The sequence below is a fragment of the Hippoglossus stenolepis genome, chromosome 23, assembly GCF_022539355.2.
Source record: "Hippoglossus stenolepis isolate QCI-W04-F060 chromosome 23, HSTE1.2, whole genome shotgun sequence".
NCBI classification, from domain to species: Eukaryota; Metazoa; Chordata; class Actinopteri; order Pleuronectiformes; family Pleuronectidae; genus Hippoglossus; species Hippoglossus stenolepis.
The window spans coordinates 3,642,877-3,655,156 of record NC_061505.1 but is presented as its reverse complement, the minus strand read 5'-3'; the positions used below and the strand labels follow the sequence as shown (position 1 = coordinate 3,655,156).

Below are 12,280 nucleotides of genomic sequence, written 5' to 3'. Positions count from 1 at the left end.
AAAATGTCTGAAATCATTGTTGTTAAAAATCTTTATTTATAAAGCACTGTATAATAAAAACTTTATTTGTATAGATGAAGAAAGAGTTTTTTTCTGACCTGTTAGAATCCAGCAGCTGAGCTCTGCTCCATGTTAACAACCAGGACAGAAGAACCAGGCTGACCCGGGTTATCATCTTCAGCTTTAACCCGGGACCCACGCAGGTAAGAGAGGTGGGCCAATCAGAGACCAGCTCTTCAGGTCCCGGTACCGGACAGGAGAACTACCGGTCACCGGAAAGATCCGACATGAAGAGTCACGCGCGGTTAAGCTTCCCCGATTCCGTTAGAGGTGACGTCACACACGAAGCTTCGCTCGCGGGTTCTGACGTTAAAAGACACGCAACTTTAAAACAAAGAAAATAAACAAAACCGAACCGCGTGCTCGTGCTCGTGCCCGAGAGGATAGCGCGCGACCCAACGTTCAGATGGAGGGAGTTCTCAGAGGATTGTCCTCGTGCACGACGTGATCGGTCGAGAGAGAGAGAGAGAGAGAGAGAGAGAGAGATGCCTTAGGAGAGAGAGAGAGAGAGAGAGAGAGAGAGAGAGAGAGAGAGAGAGAGAGAGAGAGAGAGAGAGAGAGAGAGAGTGAGGAGAGAGAGAGAGAGAGAGAGAAGGACAGAGAGAGAGAGAGAGAGAGAGAGAGAGAGAGAGAGGAAGAGAGAAAGAGAGAGAGACAGAAAGATACAGAGGGGGAGGGAGGAAGGGGAGAGTCGTTAGTTTTTTCTTCTTCAGTATCTGACTGTAAACAAGTTCGAAAGTAAACATGTAAATAAAAAAACAACCAACAAGAGATAAACGATCTATCTATCTATCTATTTATCTATCTATCTATCTATCTATCTATCTATCTATCCCTCCATTCCTCTCTCTCTCTCTCTCTCTCTCTCTCTCTCTCTCTCTCTCTGTGTAATGACATCATGTCTTCAGGAAACAAACAAACAAAATAAGTCAAAACTGAAACAGAGCAAAGAGCTGAGGTCCTGATCAACCAATCAGGAGTCAGTCTCAGCTGTCAATCATGACGTCTCGGCCCATTTTTCTGACAGTTTTTTTTGTTTTCCTCAAAAGGGTTAGAACCAATAAATATTGTTCCGTAATTTTAAATGTTTAATACCTTTCTGTAACTGTGGCTGTCACGCAGCACATGACACTTTACGTCTGTCTGTGTGCGAGCGTTGAATAAAGTTAGCAGCTGCCATGTTAGCCTGATTTACATGTGCCTGTCGCACATCCTTAACTGACCAATCAGCACGCGTTAGCATGAGCAGAATGCTAACGAGATATGGGCTAAATCTCCCTCGAAGGGACAATTTTTTCATTTCAGTTCTGATTCATAATCATCACTATATTTGTCTATATTTAAATGAATGGCGTAAATAATTATTCTAGCCATTCAGTTCCGTCCACTTTACTTCATCGAGGGCCACCTTGTGAGCGCCCTCTAGGTGAACTGCAGCCAATTTCAATGTTATGGTATTAGGCAGAGGACAGTCTCTGAAAAAGGGCTCGTGGTAAAATGAGTCCAGAGGCCAGTGCAGTAACATCATCCACCACTAGAGAGCAGTGAACATTACAATCAGCTCCATGTTAAAGGTGCTCAGCAGCAGGGTGCCATCTCTCTCTCTCCTTCTGGTTATTCTCTCCTACCTCGCTCGACCACCTTGTCTCCTGCAGCTCTGCTCATCACTCAGTCTGGACTCAGCAGCTCGGACGCTGCACATGTCCACGACACTCGTCTGTCCACTCGAGACAGAGAGACAGACACAGAGACGTCATTCAGCTGCAACATGAAGAAAGTGGTTTGGTTTCTGCTCTGGGTGAGACATCATTCAAACATGTGCTTTTAACTCTTAATTCATCAATGAGATGTTAAATGTCAGATTTTAAGTTTCATATGAAATGTATTGATTATTATTTTGTGTTTAAATTCAGGGTATTTAAACATATTTCAGGTTGTTATCAGTAAATGTATCTGGAACACTGGTTGAAATGCTGCATTTTAATTGGAAGTTGTGGCTCTAAAATGATTTTCCGGTGGTTTCTGCTTGATCGTTAATAAATGACAAAAACATTATAAATTTAAAGAATTAAACTGAAGCAGTTTGTGTGAAGAGGAAAGTGATGGTTTCATTCAAGTCTTCACGTTTGATTATTTTATTCATCAAAAAGATTCCAGACATTTGCTTTTCATATTTTTGTGGAGTCCTAGAACAAGAAACCTGATTTAAAAACCTCACATCAAATAAGTTCAGTTTTAAATGACACACACGATATTTTCCTCCTGATGACTCCCGTGTGTTGTTTTGTGTTGGCACCAGGTGTGTGTTTGCTGTATTGCTCCGACATGTTGTTGGCACGACTTGGACAACAGCGAGTACGACTGCTGGCCTCTCCACAAACCCAACGAATACAACATGATCGACTGTGGAGGTGACACGAGTACACACTATATATTATATGATAGTTGTACTGTATTTTATTGACAAATACGTACACTACTGGGATACTGTTTTAGTAACAATTACATACAATACTGTATTTTGGCAAGAAAAACAGATAACACTTTATTTTGATAATAAATACATATGATACTGGTTTTAGAGATAAATACCTGTTTTTAAACCACATATAAATGAGTTGGGCTGGATTGGTCAGTGCGCTGTCTCTCACTCAGGTCTGGAGATGGCCTGGATCGTCCGTCCCCCTGAGACGGTGAAGACTGGCGAGGTGTTCAGCGTCACGTACTCTGTCACGGCTCAGGACTCGTTCTACCACTGGGCTGTTGAAAACCACATCTTCACACACAGGTTAATGCGCCTGTTTACACTTGTTGATGAATAATTAAAGTGGATGAAAGACTGGACCTGTAGATTCGACTGGTTCTGATCCTGGTCTGGTTCTGATCCTGGTCTGGTTCTGATCCTGGTCTGGTGTGTTTATATGTTTAGTTCCATCGTAAACGCCGAAGCAGCTCGGAGCTTCTGTGAACATCACGACTGTCCGGCCAACTGGAAAGACGCAGATGGAGAAAACTGCTGCATTCATCACGCTAACATCCACTCCTGTCCTCTGGGATACATGGTACACCAGTATCTTTTCTTCATTTTTAGCTCATGCGATGTTTCCAATAAAAATGTCAAAAGTATTCCTGATCACAGCTGATGAACAAGCCTCGAAACTAGTTGGTTTGAATTTAGTTCAACACCCAGGGTCTGCTAACGGTAAAAGGCAAATACCACAAATATTAGCGCTGTCATATCTTCAAGTCGTGACCTGTTTCTCTTGAGATGTACGAGGTAAAGTACCGGAACCTTTGACCTGAACTCAAGTGCAGTAACTTCTGTATGTCAGCAGGTATTCACCCTTCAACCCGAACCCTAACCCTTGACTAAATGACATTTTGAAAAGACATTAAACTAATAAACTAAACGAACTTGCAGACATCCGAGAGCATCTGTGGCCCCTGGATTCCTGACGATGGAAAAATCTTCACGCACACCCTCTCTACGTCCGGCAAGCTGACGCAGAGCAACTGGACGGCCAAAGTAAGTTTATTTAATCTGTATCGTATTTTCAATTTAAAATCTCGACCAAACTTCCCTGAAGTCTTAAAACATTAGAGGAAAAGCTCAACAAGTTGGGAAGCAGACTTGGTCACTTTCTTGCTACGAGTTGGACGTCCAGATTGAAACTATTCCTACCTGTTTCTACGATAAACCGCTGAGTCTCTGCAATAAGGAAATTGGTACTTGGTACATTATTCAATAACTTTAGAGTAAAACATGCTCATGTGCTTTACTGTCCTAATGTTAACATCAAGGTTTCAGGGAATGATATTTCAAGAGTAGGGACATGATTCGGGTTTGAAAAGACAGCTAATTTGTAGAAGAGGTATAATACAGGACCATTGGTTTGTCTTGCAGGTGGTTTTGGTCCATGCTGGTTTGACGTCCCTCATCGCTCACATTCGAGTTGGTCAGATGCAGGTTGCTCTGGAGGCCAAGAGCACCGTGTTGCCTGCTGTTGGTTTGTTTGTTCCTTCTCTATCTGCCTGCATGACTATAGGGAGAAATACCCCGAGCATCACCAGACTACCATCTTACAGGGAACAGAATTTCAGCAACCACGAAGGGTCATATTACCCTTTTTACACGGTTCCAATAGTGTCCCTCCTCTAAACATAGTGTTGACATTCGTTTTTTCTCTGCTCAAAGTTTGTGGTGACGGTGTCTGTGAGGAGGCGGAGCTTTGTTCCACCTGTTCAGCTGACTGTGGCGAATGCCCCATGACCCCCGCCACCAAGCTGGCCATCAGCTTACCGCTCAGCCTGCTCTGCCTCTGCCTCATACTGACCGCCGTGGTGCGTATTCACACGTCACAGTAAACATGATGTGCTTAAACAAAACGCACCAAAATACTCAACACCAGCCGATGAATACTAGTCAAAGAATCTGTCTTGTGCAGTGGCTGAAGTACCACAAACAGAAGCTGCTGTGGGACGAGAGCTGGATCATCGACTTCTCCACAATAAAACAAGGTACCGAAATGATCCAGGTCAAAACGGTTAGAACGGCTTGAAACTGGTTTCTGAAGCCGGAACAAACTGAGAAACAACAAGTCCCCCTCTCTTTCTGTAGATCATGAAGCTCGTATGACCATGGGCAGTATCATGAGCGTACCGCAGGGGAACAGCGACAGTAACACCAGCTGTATAACTGCTCTCAGCTCGTGCACGGGACAACCAGGGACCCGAAAAACAATGTTCACCTGCACCGGGATATAGTACGCTACTTCATTCATTTATTATATTCATCAGGGTCATCAGCAGAGAAATTATGTATCAGGAAAGAGAGATGAGGAATCATCAAAGTCTGTCATGTCATCCATCTTTATTAATACTCTATGATAGCATCTTACACCCGCAGGTCATTAGGGAAAAGTCTACAACACCTTTGCATGACAAAGAAAGCTGGATGGTTTTTATATTTATTCATATTTGTAAATGTTAACACAAATTTTCTCCTCCAGTGACGGCAGGACGGTGGCCATCAAGAGGATTCAGACAAAGACTTTCTCTCTGTCCAAAACCATCAGACAGGAAGTCAAACAAGTCAGGTAACACACAAGCAAACACTCGTCATACGTCCCTGTTTAAAATGACCCTGTCTTGTATTTCAGTTCTGTCTTTCTCCGTCTTTAGGGAACTGGATCATCCGAACCTCTGTAAGTTCACTGGTGGGTGTATTGAGGTTCCAAATGTTGCCATAGTGACAGAATACTGCCCCAAAGGAAGCCTTAACGACGTCCTCCTGAACGAGGAGATCCCGCTCAACTGGGGCTTCAGGTAAACTCGATGACACTCTATGGCTTTTTTAACATAAAACCAACATGTCTGTGAAAGGCTCCTATTAGCCAATATTATCGAACTGGCTTTAATTTACGATATAAGAGAATGAGGATTTCCACTAATATCAAAGAATTTATACGTAACCACACCAGGTGATCTGTGTAAGAAGTTTTTAAGTTCTGTACAATCTGTGTTTGTCTGCCAGGTTTTCTTTCGCCAACGACATCGCCAGAGGGATGTCGTATCTCCATCAACACAAGATCTGCCACGGTCGCCTCAAGTCTTTGAACTGTGTCTTAGACGACCGCTGGGTTTGTAAAATAACAGGTAGGAATGCTGTCGTATATATGAGGATGAATTAAATCTACACAGTTTACTTACATTTTTTTTTAAGACAAAAAGCGTCTGATAATTTGAGATAAGAAATGACTAAAATATAAATATATATATTGTAGGAATTCAGATTCAAAATTTACTTTAGAAGTACTTATAGTGTAAAACATAATAGTTTACTAAACATTAAAACTAGGTTAATGTCACTGTGACGTTATGTTCTGATATATTTTATGATTGACACGTGGTCCGTCCTGCCAGACTATGGACTGAGAATGTATCGCAGGGATGATGGGGCGGAGCCTCTTTCCACCTATCACCAGAGACTGCTGGAGGTGTACATGCCGCCCGAGTTTCAAAACTCCAACATGGAGCCGACGCTGACCGGAGACGTGTTCAGGTATCACACCTATTCGGTTTTTTGTCACTTTACAGGACTACGGACCACCTAACCTCTCCCGAAATGTAAAAAGATCACATTTATATAATTAATATATAGTAAAAAAATAACAATTCTCCTCTGATACATAAAATACAAATACACACATTAAAAATTACACTGTGCATCATCTGTATTTCTTCCCAGTTATTCCATCATCCTGCTGGAGATCGCCACTCGCAGTGATCCCGTCCCCGTAAGTCACTTTTTTTATCTTCATTCAGAAAAGAGACATTAATAATATGAAGGAAACGTAAATTAATGAAATACTTTCCAGGTGGAGGAGTCCAACCTGGAGTGTGCCTGGTGTCCTCCTCTACCTGAACTGATAACCAGTAAAGCCGACAACACCTGCCCGTGTCCTGCTGACTACGTGGAGGTACCAAGGTTTATTGTTAAATCATCTTCTATCCGATTTATTGTGTTTTACTTTTTATATTTCTATTTGTCTAATAGTTTTAATGTTGACATAATGAACATATATGAAAGGTGTTGTACAAATAGAGCTTGATTGACTTCATCTTGATGCCTTTTGTCCCTTGTGTGTTCTTAGCTGATCCGGCGATGCCGCTCTCACAACCCCGCCCACCGACCCACCTTTGAACAAATCAGGAAGTTTGTTCACCGGATCAACCCGGTCAAAGTCAGCCCAGTGGACATGATGATGAACCTGGTAACATCACATGTGTTATAATTGATTGTGGATGTGATCTGTATTAGACTGAATGGGACAATATAAAAAAATTATCATTGGTTCTGGTTCTGATATGAAAGTAAAACTCGGCTTGTTTCAGATGGAGAAATACAGTAAACATCTGGAGGTGCTGGTGGCCGAGCGAACTCAAGACCTGATGCATGAGAAACAGAAAACTGACCGGCTGCTGTACAGTACGACCGTTTGGTTTCTCGTTTCATTATATATATTAAAAAGGTCTTGTTTTGATAACCTGCTCAAAAAGCTTATGAAGAATCAATCAGTAGTAATAGTCACACTTTCTTCTTATTTATATGTATATATGGCCAGATTCTCTCCTGTAAAATATTTCCTGGTTAAATGAAGGTTGTATTTTCATGTTTTTTGTTGCAGGTATGCTTCCGAAGCAAGTAGCTGATGATCTGCGTCAGGGGAAACCGTTGCAGGCTCAGAGTTACGTCAGCGCCACCGTCTTCTTCAGGTAAAGACAGAAGGAAATAAGATTTTAAAGACAGTCGTCAGGATCTGCAAATTTCCAAAGAGACATAATTTAGGATCCTGTTACAAAAAATGTCTCGTTGGACATACTAGACACCTTTCATCTTTTTATGTTACCTGACGGCCACCATAGGTTCCGCACCACTAGATGGCGCTAAATCCTACACAGTAAAACTTTAAGTATGTTTAAAATACAGGACTCTTTCTTATTGCGTTCACAGTAGGGCAGTAGCCTTGGTGGAGATACGTTTACACTGTGGTATTTGTACTTTTACTAAGTCAAGACTCTGTGAACCCTTCTTGTGTGTGCAGTGATATCGTGGGCTTCACGCAGCTCTCCTGCAGCAGCACTCCTTACCAAGTCGTGGATTTCCTCAACAAACTCTACACAACATTTGACGACATCATCGACATCTACGACGTCTACAAGGTGGAAACCATCGGTGACGCCTGTGAGTGACACCACCCGACCGTAAACCTATTTCTTTATGTGGACACTCCTGTGGCTCCTTACCCGAACATGAAACTGCATTTTGAGGATTTGTCCCCAAGTGAGGACCAGAGGTGTCAAACTCAAACTGGTCCTCACAAAGATAGACAAACACTTTCATGGTCACAGTTTTGATTGGCTCACCAATGTTAGGTGACTGGTTCTGTTTGTATTGAGGTAGATGAAACTAATACTTAGTTGAGTGGATACCCAACTTGAACCCGTCCGAACAAAAATGTGTGTGTTTGCTTAGACATGGTGGTGTCCGGCGTGCCGCTGGAGAACGGGATCCTCCACGCCTCGGGGATCGCCAGCATGGCTCTGGACCTGGTTGGCGTCTGTCGCACATTCAGGATCCCTCACAAACCCAACATGCAGCTGCAGATACGAGCTGGGATTCACTCCGGTACGTGCAGGGGGGGGTTAAAAAAAAAAAAAATCAAAATAAAGTATTTAATCTATTTTGCCCGACCAATGACGCCTGTCTCCCGCTCTTCAGGTCCGCTGGTTGCGGGGGTTGTAGGGACCAAGATGCCTCGTTACTGTCTGTTCGGCGACACAGTCAACACAGCGTCGAGGATGGAGTCCACCAGTCTGGGTAACGTCTTTACTGTCGATGTTTCAAACTACATTTACCTTTACTGTATCTGTGATATGTGTCGAATATATGACGAGCATTTAACATAAAACGCCGTCCTGCAGTTCGACCGGAAGGACCACAGAGTTTTTCAGCCTCTAAATCAGAAACTTGTGTAAACGCTGCTGACGTCACTTTAGTTTGAAAACTCCAACACCCAAGTTCTCTGTTCCATAGTTCTTGCGTAATCCTGCTGACAAACACACAAACAGCACTGAAAAGGTCAATATGAATTAATAGTTAGAAACTGTCTCTGTCTTCGCAGCCCTAAAGATCCAGTGCAGCTCCAGTGCATTTTACCTGCTGGAGGAGATCGGCGGCTACGTGCTGCAGTGCAGAGGAATGTTGCAGGTCAAGGTGAGTCATTAGGCCCCTCCCTCCTCCACCACGGTTCGGACACTGGCAGCTGCCCGCTAACACTCTGGGTCTGTCTTGTCGCGCCCAGGGGAAAGGTGACATGGTAACGTACTGGTTGGAAGGGAAGAAGACGTCTCTGGTCTCCAAGGACATCAGCCAGGACGCCAAGATGACCAAAAACGTCAACATGGAGACGGAGACCGGGATGGAGAAAGAGCGGGAGCTGTATTCGTCCATCCCGGGGTTTCTGAACGACGACTTGCTCTTGGATCCGGCCTGATCGCTTCAGTTCATCATGAGTTTTTATTGAGTTAAGCTGAAAGTGCAGACGAGTCGTGTGTTCGTACGTTCATTTTGCTTTGCTGATCAAACTGTACATTCAATGATTCTTTAAACTTTCAAACTTTGACTTTTAATGATGTTGAAATTTCATTCGATTTTTTCGGCACACAAAAAAGGAATGAAATGAATTTAAATAGAAGCGATGGAGCATTTGAATTGATAAAATATCTTACATTCATCTCAATGTTTTTATTTTTCTGGGAGTTTTGATTCATTATTATCATCAATGGATCAATGGGGGTATCTGTTAGCAGCCAAGATGGCCGACATGACAACAGATGGACAAGAGGACGAGACCTGAGAGATTGTTTAGGGGGAATATAAAACTGAAACACTTAACGTCAATCTTTACTAATTAACAAGATGATGAAATTAAAAGTGTTTAACAAACCAAGCTGCTGTGATTTTACGTATTTATGTGATTAACAAAGAACTGCAGTGTGTGTTATGTGGGCCCATCTGCATGAGAGGTTCTAATACGACCACAGCTGCAGAGGGCAACAGAAATGTGGGTCAACAAGTTGGTACCACTGACGTTGGATCTTCGAGGGTTCATTCTAGGGGGGGAAAAAATCCTGTCACCACCAAACAGGCGTAGACCTGAAACCTCTTGATATTTAACCACAGCTTAAAATCTGAGACTTCAAACCGTCAGGAGCCTGTTTCTAAAACATGTGATCACCATTAAATATCTCCATTACTCGAAATATAACTATTATAGTCAGAAGATTGTTTTTATTCATCGTTTTCGCATTACCACTTTACCAGTCTGTTTCTATCTGAATACCCCACCCTGACAAAAATGTCCCCGGGCCCGAGCACAGCACAAGCAGACAGAGGACGAGCAGAGGGAGCAACGATAACCATACTTTTAATTACAGACGACAGGGAGTGTGTGTGTGTTTGAAGTGTTTGTGGTAATAGAATGAGTACTCAATTCAAGAGCCTCTCCTCTCTCTCTCTCACCTCTCACATTCAAGCTTTAGTGCACTCGCCCACTCTCTCATCGTCCGTTCTGCAGCGAGCATTTACATATCTGAGGACACACACATCAAACACATTGTTATAAAACAAGTGTGTGTGTGTCCGAGCTTTTAATTAACGAATACATCAGACAAACACCTGCACACATAGTTACAATGAGCTGATGTGTTTCTGATGTCACCACTCCTCATGACTGGAAACACTGGTTTATATTACACTGGATGAAACTGAAGCTTTTTTAACCGCTAAAAAAAATCTAATGTTAAGTATGAATCAGAATTATGAACAAACATAGGACATAATATAAAATAGCACGAAATTCAACTTCTGTTTTATAAAATTCTATTTATTTTAAGAACAGGAAACATGTCTGTCTCTCGTCAGGAGCAGGACTTTCAGGTTGAAGATACAAATAGGGGATGGTTAGCTTAGCATGAACGATTAGCTTGTAAAGGTGCATGGTGTCAGCGTGAGGTCAGTGCAGGTCAAAGTGCTTCACAAAAATCTGATGAGCTGAAAATGAGACAAAACATTCAGTCGAGCTCATTCCTCCAAAAACAGTCAATCAATTCAATCAAGCTATAAATAGAGCGTAAATATCAGTTCTCTAAACGTGTCTGATTATTGTCATCAAGATCCGTGAAACATTCTCTGAGAAATCTGTGAAAACGTTGAAAAACTGACAACAAATCATCTTTAAATACATTTTAAAAGATAAAGATACATTTTAAAAGTGGGTGAAATAGAATGAAATTTACAACATAAGCTGTTTTCAGACACGAACTCTGTAAAATAGTGTCAGGACATTTTCTGGAGTTTGTGTTTCTCATGTGAAGAAGCCGCGGGAGATGGTCCGGGTCACTCGTCAGGAGAGGGGTGGAGCCTGGGTAGAGCCGCAGGAGGCAGGACGTGACGTCTGCTGTGGAAATATCAGTGTTTTTGTTTACAGCTCGTCCACACCGGCGTCGGCCCTTATCGCCAAAAGCTCTGGAATCTCCTGGTCTTTCTAAGTTGACGTCTTTGTCTTCGTCTCTGTCTCTTGCCGTTTCCTGCAACTTGTGTGAGATATTCAGGGTTGATCCTCATCACCCAAATCCCCTGAGTGTCAATGTCTTTCCAAGTAGACGTGGCGACAGTCCGGTGCACCATCAGTCCTGCCGGAGGACGGCGGTCCGCTTCTCCAGCAGCCAATGAGCTGCTATCCTGCTGGCGTAGATGACGTAAGACCAGGACAGGACCACAATCGCCAGCAGGACCTGAGAGACAGAAAAGACACATGACGTTAACGATGTGTTCGGGTAATCAGATTACAATCAAAGTTTGATCACATAACAGTTGATACAAATAATGTCAATAAACATAAGAAACCAGAGAATAAAGATCAAAAGTAAACATCTAATGTCGCAGACAGTCCTTAAACTGCATGGCAGCGATGCTGACTGGTTGCTAGGCAGCAGTCAGCGGCTTGTATGACAGCTAAGAAGATGAGGGCACTGGCTGGATGCTGGTGGTTGGCTCGCTGTTAGCAGCTGGTTTAACTACAATTTAGTTACAGGATGCTAACTGGTTGCTAACTGGTTACCAACTGGCCGTTAACCACCAGTTTACCAGCATACCAGCTAACCGTTAGCGGCTGGTGTACCAGAGAAAACCAACGTGCAGTGGCTGGATGCTAACTGGTTGCTAGGTAGCCGTTAGCAGCTGGTTTTAACACAGGTTTCCCTGACCGGACAGCGACACGAAACAGAGTGAACAAAGCACCGCGGAGTGAATCCGGTCCACGGTTCTTCTGCTGAACGGCTCCATCTTCTGCTTCGGTCCAGGTTGGATCCACAGAAACTTGTTTACATCGCCGTGTCCCCTGCTACTTCCTGGGTTCAGCTGACGACGCCAGCGCCCCCTGCTGCTCCGGAGGAAGCACGAAAAGAAGAAATCACAAACTCGAGGTCTCACTCTGATTCATGTGAATCTCAGAGTTATTGTTATTGTCCACAGATATGTTTTATTCTTTATACATGTTACATAAGTGCAAACCAAGTAAATACATGTTTTATAAATATAAATACCACACACATTTGTATGTATAAGTGTATATAGTAGATATATATATGTTGTATA

At 42.9% G+C, this 12,280-nt stretch overlaps 2 protein-coding genes and 1 long non-coding RNA gene across 3 annotated transcripts in view; 1 reads left to right on the top strand and 2 right to left on the bottom strand.

Annotated features, from left to right (window-relative positions):
* LOC118102894 (nephronectin) overlaps window positions 1-517 on the bottom strand; it is a 5,569-nt gene extending 5,052 nt beyond the window's left edge. The window contains exon 1 of the mRNA XM_035149484.2: window positions 99-517. Within this exon, the coding sequence (XP_035005375.2) occupies window positions 99-175 (77 nt within the window). The 5' untranslated portion in view covers window positions 176-517. The remainder of the gene's footprint in view (window positions 1-98) is intronic.
* Window positions 288-9,116, top strand: LOC118102983 (atrial natriuretic peptide receptor 1). Its single transcript, XM_035149626.2, has 24 exons — window positions 288-330; window positions 1,716-1,858; window positions 2,360-2,471; window positions 2,716-2,848; window positions 2,990-3,122; window positions 3,482-3,586; window positions 3,965-4,067; window positions 4,256-4,401; window positions 4,506-4,578; window positions 4,679-4,823; window positions 5,070-5,156; window positions 5,242-5,385; window positions 5,594-5,715; window positions 5,983-6,121; window positions 6,308-6,356; window positions 6,438-6,539; window positions 6,714-6,833; window positions 6,955-7,048; window positions 7,248-7,335; window positions 7,665-7,804; window positions 8,096-8,248; window positions 8,342-8,440; window positions 8,745-8,836; window positions 8,925-9,116. The coding sequence occupies exons 1-24, from the start codon at window positions 288-290 to the stop codon at window positions 9,114-9,116; spliced, it is 2,757 nt and encodes a 918-aa protein (XP_035005517.1).
* A 1,371-nt stretch (window positions 9,117-10,487) lies between these two features.
* LOC118102950 lies at window positions 10,488-12,056 on the bottom strand. Its single transcript, XR_004694775.2, has 2 exons — window positions 11,924-12,056; window positions 10,488-11,418 (listed from the first exon to the last, which is right to left on the bottom strand). It is a non-coding gene; the product is annotated as an uncharacterized LOC118102950 (long non-coding RNA).
* Between the last annotated feature and the right edge of the window lie 224 nt (window positions 12,057-12,280).